The 22591-nt window shown below is 40.2% G+C and overlaps 1 protein-coding gene across 1 annotated transcript; it reads right to left on the reverse strand.

Moving 5' to 3' along the window:
- Positions 1-5364: 5364 nt before the first annotated feature.
- On the reverse strand, positions 5365-8030 carry LOC121396012. The gene has a single exon (XM_041570609.1). The coding sequence runs from the start codon at positions 8028-8030 to the stop codon at positions 5490-5492; it is 2541 nt and encodes an 846-aa protein (XP_041426543.1). The 3' UTR covers positions 5365-5489.
- Between the last annotated feature and the right edge of the window lie 14561 nt (positions 8031-22591).

Raw genomic sequence — 22591 nt, forward strand, 5'->3', positions numbered from 1 at the left:
TTTTTTCCTGCTAATGTGTTGATTTTGCAATATCTGGAATTTTAGAACTGATAGCTTGAATGGGGGCCCTATATGCCACATACGTAGGTAAACTAATACAAATTGGGCATCAAATTGTTCAGTGGACTTCTGGCTTGAATTATGCAGTTTAATTCAGAAAAATGTAATAAATGTAACAGTTATCAATGGTACTGGATTTTACTTCCTGTGGTGGGTCAAATGCAATGATCATTTTGTTAGCTAAAGTCAGGGCTGCCAGTTAGAAGAAATGCAGATACACAGAGTACTTCCTGAAGTTTTTAATAATAATAATAAATTTGCAAAACGCCCGCGAAAATTCGCCGGAGTCAAAAAAAATTTCACTGCGTCGAAAAAAAACGTTTTGCAAATTTTTCGCCGTTTCGCGAGATTCGCTAATTTTCCGGCGAAGCGCAAATTCGCCCATCACTAATGCTCACATTCAAGACTCGCATTTGAAAGGGCTGCACCCCAACTCTGGAACTCCCTCCCACAGTCTGTCTGTCTTTCTCCCAACCTTATTGCTTCCAAAATATCTCTTAAAACACACAAAATTGGAGAGGCTTCAGATGTTTTTTTTTGCCTTCATCTGGATCAACTAGCAGTTAGGCAGGTTAAAATAGAGTTCAAAGTTTGAACTTGATAGACATGTGTCTTTTTTCAACCTTACTTACTATGTTACATATTTAGAGAAGCCTGCACTCATCATGTTAAGCTACTAAATGCAATACCATATGCTATATCTCTTATCTTGCTTATTTCTGGTCTTGCCCACTCCAACACCTTGTCCCTTCCCATTTTGAACTGTAAGCTCTTATGCACAGGGCCTTTTTCCCCTTTTGCTTTGATTACTGGCCACTATGTATGTAATACTGTATGTTCTAAGCATGTAATTCCATATGTCCCTTATATAAACACATTTTTCAGTGCTGCAAAATATGCTGGCACGCTAAAATACATGTTAATGATAATAATAATAATAATAATAATAAAGAAGAGGCACAAAAAGTATTTCAGGTTATTGACTGAGATAACTGGAAGTTACCTTAAAATTTGGACCCACATTTGTGGACTTTTTAATTGTGAAAAAAAATTCTTGCCATTTTTAACCTTACATGGAAGAATATATCACGTGTTATCTCCCTTTCTACTTTTTACCAGTCATAGAGTTCCAATGGTACCATGTTGAAAGCTAGGACAGAAGGCAAGATAGTACTGGTGCAATTCTAAAAAAAAACATGCTGTATGGCACACAGGTGGCAAAACACTCTAATGTTTCACAGGGAATTTTTTGGCATTGCCATATATTAGCCAGCTGAAAAGCACCTGTGATCAGCACCTAAGGTTCTCACTGACTTGAATTGGAAATGCCAGACAAAACAGTAAATGGTATTCAGACTTAAAATGTTCTGGTGCTTCCTGTTAATGTAAATTAGAGCCTCAGAAATATGTGCCTGTGATCAGTGATCACAGGCACATATTTCAGCTGGCCGAAAAGTATCTCATGTGAAATCTCCTCATTTAACTTGTGTTCTGCTTAAGAAAGATTGCTGTTTCCTTTTATTCAAAGTGTACCCTCTCAGGGCCCATACCTGTACTTGTGCCTACAAATTTGGCTGGTAAAAACTCAACACTGCAACTTTTGCCAGAATAAAAATCTACTGCAAGGCGCAGATCATATATTATTTGATTGCAATGGATGTCTGTACTTAAGGGCTCCCCATCACTTTGCTGCTCCTTGTTTACTTATTACTGTTAATAAGTATTTATTAAGGGCCAACATATTGCTCAGTGCTGTACAGGGTGCATATTCCATTAGTACATGGGCATTGGAAATATACAATATATATATATGTAAATAAATGGGACACAAAGCTTATAACTATGGAAATTACTTTACTACCTTTAAACTGTACATAATATAATGCACGATAACAAGTAAATCATAAAATATCATAATGTTGTGATTGATACTGTATATATGTTTATATAGTATATATATACTGTATATAGGTTTTGTTTTTCTAAAAAGTTTATCCTTCCTGAAGGTTCCAAATACACTGTGGTTTATTAACTCGACATTTATCAAAGCTTTCCGGTTCTCCTTGCTAATTTTTCTTTACAGTTTGAATCATTTCTCCTTGCATGTGGTATGCATAAGGGAGTCAGGATTCAAACATGTAAGCACTAAACATTCTCATACTAGGTGTAGCGCTATAGTAAATTGAGTGTTATTTACACCACTATTGAGCTCCACTCCCACTAAATGTGCACCGGAAGAGACCTGTAATCTTAGGGAGTGAGCCCTCGCAACGGTGTGGAGGCAGGGTGTAGTGTAACTGTAACTGGATTCAGGGTATAATAATTGGGCGCCAGTGGTTCTTATAACTTAAACACGAACTGGTTTATTGAACATACACAATCCTGAGTGGAGTATACAATAGAGCATAACAGGATTTAGCATCACATTGAATAGGCAATACTCACAGCACCTTATGGTCAGTAATAGTCCCCACAGGCAAGAGGACGTGCTCAGCAGCAATAAAGGTACACCCAGCTTTCAGCCTTTCCCTAAGTGGAACCTGAGGGGAATCTATCTACCCTGTTCCTATACACTTAGTCCCTACTTCTGGGCTATTAGTACCCGGGATCTTAATCCCTCTGACTCTCCTCGTCGGAGCCTGGAGCTGCTCAACTAAATTACCTGTCTGTCTGTTACTCCTAGAGTAACCTATAATGGTGAGTAGCCTATTCTTACTAATCCTAAAATACTCAGATTCCACACAGACTCAGCCTGTTAGCTCAGGCTAGAGCCAGCACAAAAAAGACACTCCCAGCATGGCTTCAGAGCAGAAAGAGCCAAAAATACCCCTCCCAACTGTATTTTAGGACCCATTTAGGTGTCCATAACATTGAGGGACTGCCTGCACAAAATACTAGGGGTGGCTATTTTACACATCCCTACATTCTCCCCATGGTGAATTCTTTACGTCCCGGCAAGGAACATATTCAAATAACAAAGCACCAAAATACATTGCAACCTTAACCTGTTATGGCATTACTGTATGGTTAACATCCGTTTCAGTAGCCTCTCTATAGGTCTACCAGGGAACAATGGTTAACCTGCAAAGTAAACAGTTAAACATATCATACCAGGCTTATTGGGTTAATAACACACAGGTATCATATCAACAAGTCCAGTATGAGCACCAATTATATTCATAGCAGGGAAAGATAGATCAGAATAACAAGGCACCGCATAGCAGGGTCTCCCCAGAGTATCATAAGTAAAATATGAAGGAGGCCTCCTAATTCGATCCCCTCTCCTTACTTCCTCAGGAACCATCATGACAGGAGTAGGCTCCGCATTTACCAATGAACCAGTGTCAGGGGAATGTCCATTATCCTCTCCTGAACATCCAATCCACCTCTTTGAGGTAAAACAACACTGTCTCCAACTGACTCCCTGGGAGCCACCGGATCTTCTGAGGATTGTTCACACTCTCTTCCAATTCGCTCCCATTGGAAACATCATTGGTGTCACACACATGATCCATCTCGTCACCCACAGGAGGAACCTGTGGTATAGGAAGCAAATGATTTTGATGCCATGCCTTAATCCGCCCCTCAGAGCCACTAATTTGGTAAACAGGGATCCCCGGCAATTTGCTTATCACCTCAAACACTTCCTTCCTCCATCTGTCAGCCAATTTATGTTTAGCAGTAGGCCCCAAATTTCGCAGCAGAACTTTATCGCCCGGTACCAATTCACGGTATCGTACCTTGGCATCAAAACGTCTTTTATTTCCAGCATTTATTTTGGCAGCATTTTCCTCAGCCAAAGAATAGGCCTCCTGTAAGCTAGCTCGAAGACGAGCCACATATTGATAATGCTCTTTGCATCCCACTCCGTCAGTCGATATTCCTGCTTGTACATCAATAGGAAGTCGAGCTTCTCTCCCGAACATTAAAAAATAGGGGGAAAATCCTGTAGACTCATGCCGAGTACAATTATATGCGTGAACCAGTGCACTCACATGACGACTCCAAGAGGACTTAGCAGTGGCAGGCAGTGTTCCCAACATGTCCAACAGGGTTCTGTTGAACCGTTCAGGTAAAGCATCTCCCTCAGGATGGTAAGGGGTAGTACGACTCTTTGCTATATTCAACATTCCTAACAGCTCCTTGATCAACCGACTTTCAAAATCTCGCCCTTGGTCAGAGTGAAGTCGATTTGGCAAACCATAATGAACAAAGAATTTCTCCCACAAAGTCTTAGCCACTGTAGCAGCTTTCTGGTCTTTGGTAGTTTGGTAAGCCTGAGCATAACGAGTGTAATGATCAGTTACAACCAGTACATTTCCTGTCCCACTGGTATCATTATCAATACACAAAAAGTCCATGCAGACCAAATCCAAAGGACCAACACTCTTTAAGTGCTCCATGGGTGCAGCCCGAGTAGGCAACGTTTTTCTCTGCAAACAGGGAACACATCTTCGACAATACTCTGTAACAGCATCCCTCATTTTAGGCCAAAAAAAACGGTCTTGTACTAGGCCATAAGTTTTTTCAACGCCTAGATGCCCATGCTGATCATGTAGACTTCTCCATGCAATTTTTCTATAACTTTGAGGAAGCACTAGTTGTCTCCTACCAGGGTGATCATGATATAGCTGCACCCTATAAAGGAGACCATCAATAATTCTCAGCTTATCCCATTCTCTCAAGAAGGAACTACTCTCCTTCAGTATTTCTCTCTTTATATACTCAGGGTCTTTCCTGATAACAGATTCTCTCACATGTCGAATCACAGGATCTTTCTTTTGTAGTTGAATCAAATCTTTTCTCCCTAGTCGAAGAGAATCATGCACCCCTAATGCAGTAGGATAACTATACATAGCAGGAATACAATCTTTTCCAGCCCCAAGAGAGTCCACCACTTGTAGCTCAGAGAAAGCTATGTGTTGTCCTTGCACCGCCGCTGTGGCACAGTGAGCGGCAATAGCCAAACTGGGAATCTCTTCCCATTCATCCTCATCCGGTTGCTGAGGTAGCCCAGGACGACGGGAAAGAGCATCTGCACCCACATTCTTAGGTCCCGGCTTGTATTTCAATGAGAACTGATAATTTGTTAAAGCAGCCAACCATCGGTGTCCTGCAGAATCCAATTTGGCAGTGGTTAAAATGTAGGTCAGCGGGTTATTATCAGTCCTTACCTCAAACTGTGCTCCATATAGATAATCATGCAGTTTCTCAGTAATGGCCCACTTTAGAGCCAAAAACTCCAATTTATGCACAGGATAATTCTTCTCATTGCTGCTGATACTCCAACTGACATAGGCCACGGGTTTCAAACCTTCAGGATATTCCTGGTGGAGTATTCCCCCTAAACCTTCATAGCTTGCGTCTACATGCAAAACATAAGGTTTCTGTGGATCAGCATAGGCCAGCACAGGAGCTTCAGTGAGCTTTTACTTCAAAGTCTGGAAAGCTTCTTCGCATTCCAGAGACCAATTGTTTTGAAACTGGGAGGCCACCGAAGATCTCTCTTTAGTATTACTACCTTTCAACAGTCCATTCAGAGGATGAGCAATTTTAGAATATCCTTCCACAAACCGCCGATAATATCCACAAAACCCCAAGAACAATCTCAATTCAGTCACGTTGCTGGGTTTAGGCCAATTTAGCACAGCAGCTACTTTTTCAGGATCCGTAGCAACTCCATCTGCAGACACTATGTCTCCTATAAACCGTACAGACTTCCAAGCAAACTTGTACTTGTCCAGGGAGAGCTTTAAGCCTCCCTGTCGGAGACGCTCCAACACATTAAATAGTCTAATATCATGTTCCTCCAAGATAGACCCAAACACTATAATGTCATCCAAATACACTATACAGTGTCGAGGAGTTAAATCTCCCAACACCTTTTCCATAAGGCGCTGGAATGTGGCAGGTGCCCCACTTATGCCTTGAGGCATTCGAGTGAATTGATAAAACCCTAACGGGCAAATAAAAGCAGTCTTTTCTTGATCCTCAGGGTCCATGGGAATTTGATAATACCCCGACCTCAAATCCATCACCGAAAACCAAGCACTGCCATGTAATGCATCAAGCGCCTCATCAATACGAGGTAATGTATACTGATCGGGTATAGTGCATCGGTTAAGGGTTCGATAATCCACACACAGCCGAACACTGCCATTCTTCTTCCATACTATCACAATTGGAGAGGCATAGGGACTGCAAGATTCTACAATTATCTTCTGATCCTGCAACATATTTAGATAATTCCGAACATCCTCTAAATCTCTAGGAGGAATCCGCCTGGACCTCTCTCGGAAAGGAGTAGCATCACTCAACCGTATTCGGTGTTCAGCATGCCTAGCACATCCCATGTCCATGTCATCCACAGAGAACACATCACTGTATGATGCTAGTCGCCCTTCTAGCTTTCTTCGATGTTCTGGAGGATCTTCACCTTCTTCCAGATGAAAAGCCAGTTTAGCGTCGGGTGACCCCATTTGAACAGGGCACGAATCTACACACTCTACGGGATAACAGTATGCCACTGTACGCCAGGCAGGTATCACCACCGAGTGAGAAGTGATATTCTTGACAGTGACCACATCTGTTCGAGGGCACCTATAGCGATAGTCTTTCCTCTCAGGAACTATCTCCCATCCATTCAAATCAGCGTCTACCGGGTTGGTTTCCAACAAGTAAAAACTACCACAAGTAGCAGGCACAATCTCCACATATACTTTAAGGCTGTAGACTCCCCCTGGTGGAATCTCCATAGGATGCCACGGGTTTCCTACACAACCTCCCGGCAACTCTGGGTTGGAAGTCTGGCAAAACTTAGACACTTCCGGAACTCCAGGTACAGCATTTGAAGTAGTTGCAGCCTTTGGCTGAAAAAGACTCAAAAAGGCCTCCTCCACCACGTTCACATTGGAGCCTAAAATCACCGGGGTGGTCTCTCTACCTCCAGATGGAGGACCCACATATGCAGTCACTGAAACAGGTTCATCTCGCTCCCCCATTACTCCAGGAATGTGCAATAATACGTTTACACTCCCATCCATATAAGTGGGGAGCTGTCCTACCCCAAATACAGGCATAGCTCCTACAGGCTGCAATGGTAAATGGCTTAGATATCTTTGGTAGAAGGGACGGTGAATGATGGTCAATTGTGAACCCGTATCAAACAAAGCAGTTGTCGGAACATCATTAACCACCAGTTCAAAAGTGCAACGTCGGCCTACTCCTGGAAGACAAAGAGAACCCATCTTCTGGGGTGAATATCCAGGCTTCTTGGATAGTTGCCCCGCGTTACTCTGTAAGTGTCCACCATCCTCAGGCATGGGACACTCCTGCACACGGTGTCCCAGGTGTCCACATCGGAAACACTTTGGGGAAGAGATTGCATTCCGAGACTCTGACAAAAAGAGCCTCCGGCGCGGTTCCCTGGAAACTTCTTTCCCGACTTTTCGAACACCTCTCATCGGTGCCACAGGGAATTTTGCAGTAGGACCATCTTCTCTGGAGGTATTAGCAGTCGCATAATGTAATTCAGCCTCCAACTCTTTCACCGTAAGCATAAGATCTCCAAAAGTGGGAGGAGGACCATGCCGGTATTTTATCCTTAATACAGTAGACACCGACTGTTCCCCATGCAGGCTACATAAAAGCTGATCCCTCATCTTATCTTCAACTTCTCCTCGGGTGATTATATTCTTCTGCACCATTTTGCACAATATATCATATAAGCGCTGCACAAAAACAGAAACTTCCTCCATCTCCCTTTGTCTCAAACTGTAGAATTTTTGTAACCAGAAATGAGGATGATCACATGTCCCATATACATCCTCCAGGGCTTTCAAGCACTCCCTAGCGGTGACTGTATCCTGCCCCATACGAAATATCCTAACCACTCTGCTAGCGGGAGGCCGTCGATTTTCAACCAATCGAATCCGCTTGTCATTCTCTGAACACGGACACTCCTCCAGCATCTGCTCTGCTGTTTCTTGCTATTCGTGAAAACCTTGCTCTACCTCTGGCACGGGAATTGTTCCGGAAAACACTTTTAGCTTTGGGTACTTAGTCCCCGTGAACACCAGGGTGGGTTGAGCAGGTTGAGGAGAGGGATAACTGGGAACTGCTGTTGCTGAAGGGATAGCACTGTCAAACCAGAGACCTCTGGTTCAGGTTTTACCTTGCCTTCAACCTGAAACACGTTACCGCGCTCTGGGTATATCACATTGCAACCATTTGGGAACTATCCAGCCGGATAGAGCCTCTTTGGTCTCTCTCCTTGACGTATTTCCTGAGGAGCCTTATATAACAACGACCGGCTATTTAGTACTCTAGAGCGGTCCTCAGCCACTAATCGACTCCCCTTGCATGACGGTTCCTCCTTCATCACCAACTGAAGGCCGCTCTGAGTAACCGCTGGGCCTACGCCGTCTACAGCAAAAATGCCGACAGCGTCTACAGCTTTCTCGGCAGCCCATGCGGACACTTCTTTAGGCTGGATCTGATCCATGTTACTAACAGCCATAGCTACGTAGGTTTTAAGAACCACAGAAAAACCCACTATCGCTACTGGCCTTTTTCCTGTTGAGTCCACACCTGCAGCGACTGTCACACTAGGCTGCAGTGCGGTGTTACAGTTTAACCCCTCGAGCCCCACGTACTGGGCGCCAAAATGTAGCGCTATAGTAAATTGAGTGTTATTTACACCACTATTGAGCTCCACTCCCACTAAATGTGCACCGGATGAGACCTGTAATCTTAGGGAGTGAGCCCTCGCAACGGTGTGGAGGCAGGGTGTAGTGTAACTGTAACTGGATTCAGGGTATAATAATTGGGCGCCAGTGGTTCTTATAACTTAAACACGAACTGGTTTATTGAACATACACAATCCTGAGTGGAGTATACAATAGAGCATGACAGGATTTAGCATCACATTGAATAGGCAATACTCACAGCACCATATGGTCAGTAATAGTCCCCACAGGCAAGAGGACGTGCTCAGCTGTAATAAAGGTACACCCAGCTTTCAGCCTTTCCCTAAGTGGAACCTGAGGGGAATCTATCTACCCTGTTCCTATACACTTAGTCCCTACTTCTGGGCTATTAGTACCCGGGATCTTGATCCCTCTGACTCTCCTCGTCGGAGCCTGGAGCTGCTCAACTAAATTACCTGTCTGTCTGTTACTCCTAGAGTAACCTATAATGGTGAGTAGCCTATTCTTACTAATCCTAAAATACTCAGATTCCACACAGACTCAGCCTGTTAGCTCAGGCTAGAGCCAGCACAAAAAAGACACTCACAGCATGGCTTCAGAGCAAAAAGAGCCAAAAGTACCCCTCCCAACTGTATTTTAGGACCCATTTAGGTGTCCATAACATTGAGGGACTGCCTGCACAAAATACTAGGGGTGGCTATTTTACACATCCCTACATAGGCAAGAATGTTGTTTAGCTACTGAAAGGAATTTAAGGAATCCATTTTTGGTGGAGGACCCTTTAAGTGTACGTAACAGTTTCCATTATACTTATCACTGCCATGTTTCTCTGTGGTGTTGAGGAGCACCCTGTCAGTACCTGACTGCCCTGTAACTGGGCTGTTAGTTCGCAAGCTGTCAAACAAGACGAAGGCATTTTGTTTTAGGGCTTTGTTTTTGGTAGCTAGTATCGAGTTTTTAGATGAATATTGCTTGCTAATTTATAGCAAAAGCTCTACTCAACTCAGTTATGGCCAGCATTACACACTTGTATTTTGTTTCATTAGCACTATTCCTGAAATGTACAGTCAGGAAACACAGATAATTACTGAAGGTAGGTCTATGCTCTGAGTACTTTGGCACTCAGGGATACTTGAAGGCAAAACTTTCATCCACTTCCCACCACTCACTCCTGGTAAGTTAAACATACCCCTTAGGACTGTATGATGCAGTAAAAATATTTTATTTGTGAGTGTTTGGGCAGTTTGCTGTTTATAGAATTTGCAAAAATGCTTTGTTCCTTATATCTATGGATATGCAAAACAATTATCCTAGGAAAGGAACATTATATTATGCTCTTGAGAAAAATTTTAGTTTGATGTAGAGAATGATATTCTGAGACAATCTGCAATTGGTTTTCATTTTTTATTATTTGTGGTTTTTAAGTCATTTCATTTTTTTATTCAGCAGCTCTCTCCTTTTGTGTGGCACTGTATCAAATGCTTTAGCAAAGTCTAAGTTAATCACATCCACTGCCATCCCAGAATCGAGGTCTCTACTTACCTTCTCATAAAAAGAAATTAAGTTAGTCTGGCAAGATCTATTACACATAAAACCATGCTGGCACAAATTCATAGTATTATGATTTGCTATGAAGTCCAGTATCTTATCCTTTATTAACCCTTCGAAAAGCTTTCCTACCACTGACGTCAGACTAACTGGCCTATAGTTTTGAGGCTGAGAACAGGATCCTTTTTTGAATGGAGGCACCACATTAGCAATTCGCCAGTCTCTCGGCACTATGCCAGATCTCAATGAATCCTGAAAAATTAAGTAAAGAGGTTTGCCAATCACAGAGCTAAGTACCCCAGGATGAATACCATCTGGCCCTGGACCTTTGTTTACAACCAGCTGACCCCCCTCTGATAGTATAAGGGTCCCACCCCTTCCTGCTTTATTTTTTTACCATTAACATATTTAAAAAATAATTTGATTTTTTTTACTGCTTGCTGCAATATCCTTTTCTATATCGATTTTAGCTTGCCTTATAGCTTCTTAATAGCTGCATAATGACTTCCTTACTAGTGTAGTAATGTAGGCGCAAAACTACATCCTTGGGACGATCTGCAAAGTCACTGTTACAGTCTAAGGCCCTATGGGCCCTATCATGACACCAATCAGGAAATGTGGGCACCACTGTCCGGAACAGATCTAACAAATATGCAGATAATTCTGATGCAGCAACATTATTTGGAATACCTCTAATCTGTAGATTCTGCTGTCGATGTCTGTTTTCTATATCCTCAAGATGGTGCTGCGCCGCATTGAAATCGTTCATATTCGTCCGCCAAAGTATTGTGTCTGTGCACCGCTTCTGTCATTTTATTTTCCAGATGCGTGGTTATGTGACCCAGCTCAGTAATGTCCGCTTTCAGCGGTTGAAATTTTAGAGTAAAGCTGGTCCAACTGGGTCTGCAATTCTTGCGAAGTTACTGCTGTGGCCCACTCTGCAGAGCCATCTGACTGCATGGTAGAGGAAGCTGTGGCACCATCTTGGGAAGGATCCCCACTCCGATGTGGTTGAGGCTGTTGTAAATAGCTTGATAAGCTCTGTTGTTCCTTCTTTTTGTATTTCGGCGACATCCTTGACTGCTTTCACATTGATTGATTCAATTGAGACAGGATTCAATGCGCATCTGTCTGCTTATCAGTGTTGAAGGGCGCCCCATGACCGGGGCTCTCACAAACACGTCTGCTCCATACATAGAATGCATGCTAGAGAAAGCAAATTGGAAAAAGTGTTCTCACAAGAGAGCAATACTGATTGTCTAACATTAAAGGGCATATTTATCAAGAGTCAAATTTTGAATTAAAAAAACTTCGAAATTCTAATTCAAAAAGACCAACTGAAATTAAGTTGAAGGTTTTTTTGGTCAAATAGGTCCGTTTCTGTATTCGGCGAATTTCAATTGTTCAAATCAAAGGAATATCACATTTGATTGAATTTGATTCAAAGTTTTTTCCAAAAAAACTTGGATTTTTTAAAGTCCATGAATTGACTCCAAATGGGTTCTAGGAGGTCCCACATAGGCTAAAACAGCAATTCGGCAGATTTTAGATGGCAAATGGTCGAAGTCAAATTTTTAAACAGACAGTACATGATGAATTTAGATATTCACATTTTTTTTTAATTCAAATCAAATTTGAACTATTCCCTAGTCGAAGTACACAAAAATAATTCTAAATTATTCATTTGAAAATTCACCTTGACCTTTGATAAATCTGCCCCTAAGAGAATTCTTTAACACCTTTGAATCATTGACTCTAAAAGAAACTAAAGCTTTGAAAAATACTTTTCTTTGAGCATGATCCCAAGGGGTTTACGAATCAAAAAATATCCAATGTCACTTACTAGTGACACTGAATTTATGGACAATTGGAACTTAATATTATCTCCCTAAAACTGATGAACCTTATTGTTGAAAAGAAATGCAATATATATGAACACCTAAAGACTGATATTGCTATATACAAAAAAGATCATGTACATCTCAATGAACACACTGATTATATAATATTTTCGAATCGTTCGATTCGAAGGATTTAATCGTTCGATCGGACGATTATTCCTTTGATCGTTCAATCAAAGTATTTGCGCAAAATCCTTCGACTTCGATATTCGAAGTCGAAGGATTTTCATTCCCAGTCGAATATCGAGGGTTAATTAACCCTCGATATTCGACCCTTGATGAATTTGCCCCTAATAGTTTCTTAAGAAAATTGTTATTTAAAAAACATTTCTCTGAGCAAATTCCACTCCTGAGTGTGTAGACTCTAGTCCTCAGGAGTTCCTACAATCTAAGTTTAATACTTTTAAAGAGATAAATAAAGTCCTTACCAAAACAAATTAGGGACCGCCATATCGGGTATACCTTGACGTGGTATGACGGCTTACCAATTTTATGATCATAACTTTGTAACAAAAAACCCTGTGTTTCTTTTTTTAGACAGGGGATTATTGTATTTAAATGTGTTTTTATATGGCCTTAGGAGTGCACCCACAACCCTCCTCTTTTGTATCCTATTTTCCATCACCTTCCCAAAATACACAAGAAAAACAGACCTCCTATGGGTAGACCGACTGATGCAGGGATTGATTTTTTTGGGTGAAAGACTGTGAATTAATAGATCAATTTCTACAGCCTCCAGTTTTAAGGCTACCAAGCTACCTAAGGGATAGTAGTGAGGTGTTACATATTTTTAATCAATTTAATTGGCAACCTGGCTTTAAGTGGGCCTTGGTTGATGTTACATACATGTAGTTACATAGTTTACATAGTTAAATCGGGTTGAAAAAAGACAAAGTCCATCAAGTTCAACCCCAAATGAAAAACCAGCATCCATACACACACCCCTCCATACTTTATATATAACCATATCTATACTAACTATAGAGTTTAGTATCACAATAGCCTTTGATATTATGTCTGTCCAAGAAATCATGCAAGCCAGTCTTAAAGGAGAAGGAAAGGTTAAAACTAAGTAAGCCTTATCAGAAAGGTCCATCTAAATATACCAGTAAACCCCCAAAGTAGTGCTGCTCTGAGTCTCCTGTCAAAAGAAACACTGCATTTCTTTCCTTCTATTGTGTACACATGGGCTTCTGTATCCGACTTCCTGCCTTCAGCTTAAACCTCATTGCCCTGGGCAAGAGCATGCTCAGTTTGCTCCTGTTCCCCCTCCCCTCCCTTCTCTACTGTAATCGGAGCCCAGAGCAGGGAGAGACTCAGGCAGGAAGTGATGTCACACCATGTTAATACTGCAGCTCCTATCCTAAACAAACAGAGAGTTTCTAGAGCTTTTTACTCAGGTATGGTAAAACATTCTACAGAATAAATATAGCATTCTAGCTTGCACTATTGCAGCTAATCCATTGGCAATAAAATGCCTCCATAGCTTTCCTTCTCCTTTAAAGGCATTAACAGAATCAGCCATCAGAACATCACTCAGCAGTGCATTCCACAACCGCACTGTCCTCACTGTGAAAAACCACCTACATTACTTCAAATGAAAGTTATTTTCTTCTAGTCTGAAGGGGTGGCCTCTGGTATGGTGATCCTCTTTATGGGTAAAAAGGTCCCCTGCTATTTATCTATAATGTCCTCTAATGTACTAGAAAAGTGCAATCATGCCTCCTCTTTTTTCCAGAGAAAACAACCCCAAACTTGACAGTCTACCCTCATAATTTAAGTCTTATATTCCTCTAACCAGTTTAGTTGCACGTCTCTGCATTAATTCCAGCACATTTATATCTCTCTTAAGGACTGGAGTCCAAAACTGCACTGCATACTCCAGATGAGGCCTTACAGGGACCAATAAAGAGGCATAATTATGTTTAAATCCAGAACATTGTTTGCTTTAGTAGTCACAAAATGACACTGCCCAGAATTACAACAACTTGTTATCTACAAAAACCCTAAGATCCTGCCATTTAGTGTATAAATTGCATTTATAGTATGCATAACCTTGCATTTATCAACATTGAACCTCATTTTCCAGTTTGCTGCCCAGTTTGCAAACTTAGACAAATCACTCTGAAAAGTGGCGGCATCCTGCATTGAACCTATAGTTCTGCACATTTTAGTATCAACTTCAAAAATAGAAACAGTACTTTTAACGCCCACCTCCAGGTCATTAATAAACAAGTTGAAAAGCAAAGGACTTTGGGGTCCGTTTACTAAAGTGCGTTAAAAATATTCGCACAATATATAGACAGAATTTTCGCCAAATATGTTATCGCCAGTTTACTAACCTGCGGTAAATATAAATTTGCGAATTTTCTTGCGCAAGAATAATTGTTCGCCAGTTATCGCATTTGCTGAAAATAACGCTACGTACACATTAACGCATGGTTTACTAAACAGCGAAATGTGCTAAAGACAAAATTAACGCCAGAATATTCGCAAACTTTTACCGCCACATATGAAGTGGCGTAAAAGTATTTTTTCCGCCAGAAAATTCTCAAGGGGCAGGAAATATCCCATAATAATGGTTTTTTTTTACCCATCATTCTTTGCTGACAGGAGGGAGATCTGTAGCTATTGCTGACAGGATGTTTTGGCTTCTGCTTCTATCTGGTACAACAGCAGCAGTTTCAGCTCAGAGTCGTATTATTGGCAGTGGCATCACAGTCCAAGGATTCGTCAGCCTCTACACTTTTTGGTTTCATTGTGATTGGCTACATTAAACTGTGCATTTCTATGAAGCAAAGAGATTGACTGGTATCATTTCCTATGATTCTATAGGCAGAAGGGTTTATATGATGCATAAATGTTTGATTGGTGTTACTCTGGTGATGTTGTTGGATGGTATAATCATCAGTCAATAAAGTTTATGAGTTTTGAAGATGCATTTCTGGCCATAAATGTCACAGTAAAAATTGCCATAATAACCGCCATAAAACAAGACTATTTTATAGCATAAATATTCGCAAAAACGTAATTTTTCGCCAGAAAATTCGCAACTCGCTAAAATTACCGCTAACGTAAGCTGGTTCCTTAACGTAGTTACCGCAAGTGATCGCAATGACTTCTGAGCGCATCGCTGTTTAGTAAACTTAGTCGCTGCGAATATTCTGGCGTAAAAATATTCTCAGCGATAACATGCGGAAACTTAAAGTCAGATTTACCGCACTTTAGTAAACGGACCCCATAGTACAGAGTTCTGCATTTTAAAACATGTAGCAATAGTAACTAAAAGTCATAAAGACTAAACACTAAGTTATTCTAGACATTGGTATTTCTTTTTTTAATGTAATTTATTTTTTTTAAATTATTTTACAGGTCATTCAGGTCGTTTAAGAGAGCCGGGCCAGACAACTTACAACTAGGTATGTATTCGCATTAGTCAGGGCTTCCTAGATTAAGTTTAACATTAACTTATTTTAATATTCTGACTCAATGGGATGGTAACTTTGCAGGAAATTCCTTCCATGGTAACCGCATGGCTGAATAATTCAAATATTTATTATTTATGGAGGCAGTCAATTCTTCCATTAGATATATATCATTTATCATTTGAAAGCATTTCCCATTTTTGGAGATGTTTTCTGTCTCCACAACCTGGGGATCTGAGCCTTAGCCGCGATAATTGTAATAATAAATCTTTTTTAGTGAAGTTCTCAGGTTCAAAGTCATGGAATACTAAAATAGCTGGAGAATCAGTTTTCACTTGTTCCCCTACAATATCAGAACATATATAAAATACTTCATTCCAATAAGATTTTAATAGAGGGCAAGTAAGCCATAAATGTTCTAATGAACCCTGATCTTGCTCACATCTCCAACATAAGACGTTATGCATCAAACCCATCTTTTTTAACACCATAGGTGTTCTATACCATCTGGATAATAGTTTGTATGAAGATTCCTGTAGTATATTACTTATTGAACATTTATTAGTTTATTTATATATTTTATCCCACTCTTGGTCATTCAAAGCAATATTTAACTCACTTTCCCACATTGCGGTATAAGTAGGGCAATTCGGGTATTTTATAGCCATAATTATTTTATATATTCGAGAAAGAGAATGTCTCAAGTTGTCTTCTATTGTACATAGTTGTTCAAATTCTGTTAATTCCCTGACTCTTGTTCCCCTAAGCTTAAGTTTTGACAGAAATGTTGTATTTGCTGATCTCTCCATTCATCATAGTTGTCCAATTCTCTCTAGAAAGTTCAGCCTCTAGTGCTTGTCCTAGCTAAGACATAAGAAAATGTTTTTATTGTGGGTGATCTTTATTAAATGCTGTAATAAACCCTTTATCAAATGTTCCTGGTTTGAATTCTTCATTATTATATAACGGCATAATTGGTGAAGGGTATTTAGTTAATTGCTCCGAAGGATTTAGTTTAAACCATACTTTCAGACAATTATTAATAGTAGAATGTGGTATATTCTCTTTCCGTATCCATGCCAGGCTATGTAATACGTCTTGTGTCCACAAGTTCTCCAGTAGGCGCCACTGTTTGGACGAGTTAAAATTGCAATATTCTGGTACAGCTGAGAGAACCGCTGGCTGGTACTACATTTCTAAGTCTGGCATAGCCAGTCCTCCTTGCACTTTAGATTTATATAGAGGCTCTCTTTTAACTCTACCCCTACTTTTTTGCCATATATAGTGAAATATAATTTGGTTTAATTCTGTAAAATAAACTCTTGGAACTGATATTGGTAAAGAATTAAACAAATAGATACATTTTGGCAATATTGTCATCTTGATGCTATAAGTTTTCCCTTTCCATGTAAAATGTATTTTTGCCCATGTCATTAGTAATTGTTTTGTTTCTGTTAAAAATGGAGCTTAGCTAAACTCGAATAATCCAGGGAAATCTGCTGATATCTCTACCCCTAAATATCTCAATTTACTCTCTTGCCACTTAAATGTACAGATGAAGCCACTTGGATTTGTGCATTAAATGTGTCATGACTCGGGGTTAATTGAAGAAACTGTGTTATCTAAAGTCATCTTAACTCATTTAATGCATTTAACCTTTGCATTAGCATACCAAAGCACCATTGTTCACAATGGTGAACTATTTAATTAGATGGGATACTGTGACACAGTTTTCTGTGTTAAATTCTGTGTCAAACAGACAAACCAAAGAGGCTTCATCTGTAAAAGAAGATTGTAGCTGTTGTTGGAGATCAGACTGGAGATTGATTGATAAGGCTTCAGACATCCCCAAGTTTATTTTGTAATTAGACATTTGACCATATAAAGTTAACTCTTGCATTATATTCGGGAGAGAAATAAGAGGGTTTGCTACAATCAAGAGAAGATCTCCAGCGAAAACCGCTGTCTTGTGTTCTACGTTAGGTAAGCATAACCCTTTGGTATCTTTATTCTTCGAAATGGCTACTAGTAAAAATTCCATGCAGATCACATACAACAACGGGGAGACAGGGCAACCCTGGCACGTGCCATTTCTTATGTTACAGGGGTTTGACAATAGACCATTCATTCTTAATTGAGCTGAAGGTACTGTATATAGAGCCATTATCTTCTCTTCTTTAAATTGAGGTGGGATCCCCATATTTATTAATGCCAAATCCAAAAATTCCCAATTAAATCGAATGCCTTCTCCGCATCTGTGGAGAGCAGCATTACTGTTTTTTGTTGTTTTTTTCCCCATATAATCCAATTTACTACTTTCATGGTGTTTTCTTTTGCTTCTCTTCCCTGCACAAACCCTACCTGATTTATATGTATGCAGTGAGGTAATACTGGTTTCAATCTGTGGGCCAAAATTTTGGAGAAGATTTTGAGGTCTATATTTAATAATGATATTGGTCGATAGTTCCCACACACTGAATTGTCATTCCCCGGCTTTGGTATTAAAGTAATATGGGTCATTAAAAATTCCAGGTTCAAGGGAGAGGCTTCTGAAATAGAATTAACAAAGGGTAAGATTATTGGAGTTGGACAATACCTTTGAATAGTTTATAGAATTTGGCAGTGTATCCATCTGGCCCTGGCACCTTATTTAGTTTAAAAGTTTTTATGTAATTTTGTATTTCCAGATCAGTTATTGGCTCTTGTAAGCTTTGCTTATATTGATCTGGAACCTTCACAATTTCATTCTCTGTTAGATATTGTTTAATTTTCTGCCTTAATTTAATCTTACCAGCTATTTTTAAAGGGTTGAAATTATATAGTTTTTCTTAGTAAACTTTTAATACTTCAGCTATTTGCTCTGGAGCCCATTGCATTTTGTTCTTTGAGCCTTTAATTTGCCTAATATATGAACTATTTTGTTTGATCTTAAGTGCCCTCACCAATAATCTCTGCGTCTTGTTCCCATGTTCAAAATACTTTTGACACAACCTGGATAAAATATTTTTAGTTTGGACATTCAGGTATTGATGAAGTTCAAGTGTGCCTGAGTTAGTTGATTTAAAAGACTTTGGGATTGGTCTGTTATAGGTGTCAATAATAGGATTAAGGGTCATATTATATCTCCCCCTATGATCGTAAAACCTTCCATAAAACTCTCAATTTCTCTTAATATTTTAATCAATGTGTCAGCTTGATTGTAGTTTGGTAAGTATACACTACCCAATGTGAATTTGGTTCAATAGAGTAAGCCTTTTACAAAGATATATCTCCCTTTGTTATCCTTCAGGATTTCTTGCAGTTGAAAGTCAAGTTGCCTATGTATGCCTATAGCTACTCATTTCGTTTTAGTCTTTATTATTACTATAAAACCATTGTGAATAATTATGATATGTCTTAAGTAACTCAGTCTCTCCTTTAAGATGTCTTTCTTGTAACATTACAATACATACCTTCTGCCTCTTCATTTCCCTAAACAGATTATTTCTTTTTTCAGGGAAATTCAGTTGATTTTCAACTAAATGACCTTGGTAAATTAAGCCTGTTACAATGGCTATTCGATGACAGGTATAACCAGTATGCCTGTCCAAACCCCTGGGGGGGAGGTATACCTTCTGACTAAGGCCTTAATGGGTCATAAGTTTGTTACTGGGACGATTTGCAAAATATATTTAAAACTAGTTGCAAATTCTCTGCAACTTGTACTTAAATTTCTTAGTAGATGTGTGGATCATATTCTAATAATATAACATCAACAGTATTACTGATAAATCCAACTGTAGTGGGCCAAATGTCCAACAGCTAATAAGCATGAGGTCAAAAACAGTCAAACACATTAAACAGTCTCATAATTACCAGCCAGGCATTAGTGGAGATAGTTACGAAAAAGATAATCCTTTTGTGAAAAAAAGTTTCAAAAAATAGTTCTGAAAGCAGTCACTCATCTCTTCCTTTTGTTTTCTCCAGTGTCATCTTATTTTTCTTCTTCTTGCTTTTAGGTGATTCAACTTCTGTCCAGTCCTCTTGCTGCTGCAATTCCATAATTTAAGAAGCCAAGGTAAATTTAATCCATTTCCGATAAATCAGGTTCTTTAATTCCACAAGATTGGCAAAACTGCGGGAAATCCTCAGGGCTAGATAATGTTACTTTTGTTTCATCTCTGGTTACTTGTAAGCCAAAAGGGTATGTGCACCTATAGAGCAGTCCTTTGTTTTTCAGATCAGCAACAAGTGGCTGAATCAGTCTGCGTTGCTGCAGGGTATGCCATGAAAGGTCTTGTAGTATGATAATGTCTGCATCCATAAAAGTTATAGTCTTTGATTTCCTCGCTTTGGCCAGAATCTCCTCTTTTACGCCAAACCTAGTCAGACAGCAGATGATTTCCCTTGGTTTATCTTTTGCAGCTCCTCGTGGTTTAAGGGCTCTGTGCGCTCTTTCAATATCAATAGTAAAAGCGTCAGGCTTTGCCAATATTTGCCTGAATAACTGCAATACTTTAGCCTGGAGATTGTCCCCTTCAACTAACTCAGGCATGCCTCTAATACGAAGGTTAATTTCTATGCCCCATATTATCAATGTCATCAAGGCACCTTTGTAAAGCCGCAATAGAGGCTGAAATTAAGACCTCTATTGTATTTTTCACATGCTCATGTCTCTCCTCTGTTTCTGAGAGTAGTGTATGTATAGTTGCGATGTCTGCTTTTATACTACCAATTTCTTCCTTAGGGGTCGTTTTAAATTGTGTAATCATGTCTGCTAGGTCGGACTTTGTTGGTATAGATTTCAAGTGTGCCAAAGTTACTTTCTCTGTAATCACAGATTCGCTGTCAGAATCATCTATAGGACTGCGTGCTCTGTGATGCGCCGCCGTTCTCCGATCCCTGTTGCATGCATTCGCGTTCCTAGGATACAAAGTACTGCTTCAATAATCTTGTGTCAATAATCATAATCTGATTTCCTCACCACTGTGTTCATTTGTTTTCCTATGTTTGCCCATCACAGGCGCCCACGTTGATTATTTCCCGATAACTGGCCTAAAAGCTCTTCATTCATGCGTCCGTCAGTTAACCACGCCCCTACTCTTTGTTTATCTTAATGTAACGCTAATTTGGTTACTGTCCCTTTAAATAATAGCTTCCTTGGCAATTCAGGGGCCCTGAGTCCCTTTTGCAAGTCGAAAAGTACTGGGAACTGGGAATCACAGCGCAGTGCCTCCACCTAGGGAAGCACTGAGGAACTTACCTCAAAGGAATCCCCTAGGAAATAATAAACACACACTCTTTGCAGATAACAATATTTAACTTTATATAAACTGTAAAGTAGTAACTAATACAAAAGTCACGCCTTATCAGAACTCACCGAATGGAAGAGGTTTTGATGAAAGCTGACCTCACCTACACCTCCCTCCGAAGATAACAGTCACTGGAAATGGGAACAGGACTGTACCTCAGTAGCGGAGTGGGCAGGAGTGCCGAAAATCCAAAACGTCAAAGCAGGCAGGGATGATCAGAAGAATGGTCAAGACGAATCCAAGGTCAATGCAGGCAGCAAACAGCAGAAGTCAAAACAGGCCGAGTCGAATCACAGGAATCAAGTTTGAAGAAAATAGCTTAGGAATCAACACAGGAGCGATGATCACTTCGCAATGCAACAAAGTTCAAGGTGACCTTTTAACCTATAGCGCCGGCGTCAAAAAGGGCGCGAAAAAGCGCCAGCGTCAGGACGCCGGCGTGACGCCCGCAGAGCGACCGCGACGCACGCGACCGCGTCGAAACTGAGCGCCCGCGAGGCGCCCGCGACGGACGTAACCGCGACTAAACTGGGCGCCTGCGTATGACGTGGTGCTGGTCACGAAACTGGAGGCACCATCTTGAAAAGGGGCAGACATATCCTTACATTGCCCCCCCTCGACGGGCGGCCTCTGGACGACCTGAAGATTAGGTTTACTTGGAAATCTAAGGTGAAAAGTCTTGATCAACCGAGGAGCATGAACATTGTTAATTGGTTCCCAGGAGTTATCTTCAGGTGGATATCCTTTCCATTGGATCAGATACTGAAGTTGGCCTCTACAGATCCTAGAGTCCAAAATCTTTTGAACCACAAATTCTTGAACCCCTTGGACAATTGAAGGTTTCGGTGGTTGTCTCACACGATTAGGAAACACATTCTTAATAAATTTCTTCAGTAAAGAAACATGGAATACAGGACTGATCTTGTATTTGGCAGGTAATTGTAATTTAAAAGCAACTGGGTTAATTTGTTTAATAACAGAAAAAGGACCCAGGAACTTCTGTCCTAATTTTTTAGACGGACAAGATAATTTCAAGTTACGTGTAGAGAGCCACACCAAATCACTGACCTGAAAATTAGAATTCTTCAAGCGCCTTCTGTCCGAAAATTTTTTAAAAGACCGTTGCGCATCTTGAATAGTTTGTTGAAGGATTTCAAAATTGTGTTTCAGAAACAAAAGTCTCTCTTGAGAAGCTGGAACCGGAACTTCAGTAATACCTGGAAGAGACGTAGGATGAAACCCAAAGTTTGCAAAGTATGGAGACTGTTTAGTTGAATCATGAACTGCATTGTTATATGAGAATTCTGCTAACGGTAATAATGAAGCCCAATCATCCTGTGAGAAAGAAGTAAAACACCGAATATACTGTTCTAAGGTTTGATTGGTTCTTTCAGTCTGCCCATTGGTTTGGGGATGAAAAGCAGAAGATAAAGAAAGCTGGATATGGAGACCTTGGCAAAGAGATTTCCAGAATTTGGAAGTAAATTGTGACCCTCGGTCAGAAATTATTTCATTTGGTAACCCATGTAGACGAAAAATTTCCTTCACAAAAACACTAGCTGTAGTAGCTGCAGACGGAAGACCTCTTAAAGGTATAAAATGTGCCATTTTTGTCAACCTGTCTACTACAACAAAGATGGTATTGAACCCTTCAGATA

This window comes from Xenopus laevis, chromosome 7S (assembly GCF_017654675.1).
Source record: "Xenopus laevis strain J_2021 chromosome 7S, Xenopus_laevis_v10.1, whole genome shotgun sequence".
Lineage (NCBI taxonomy): Eukaryota > Metazoa > Chordata > Amphibia > Anura > Pipidae > Xenopus > Xenopus laevis.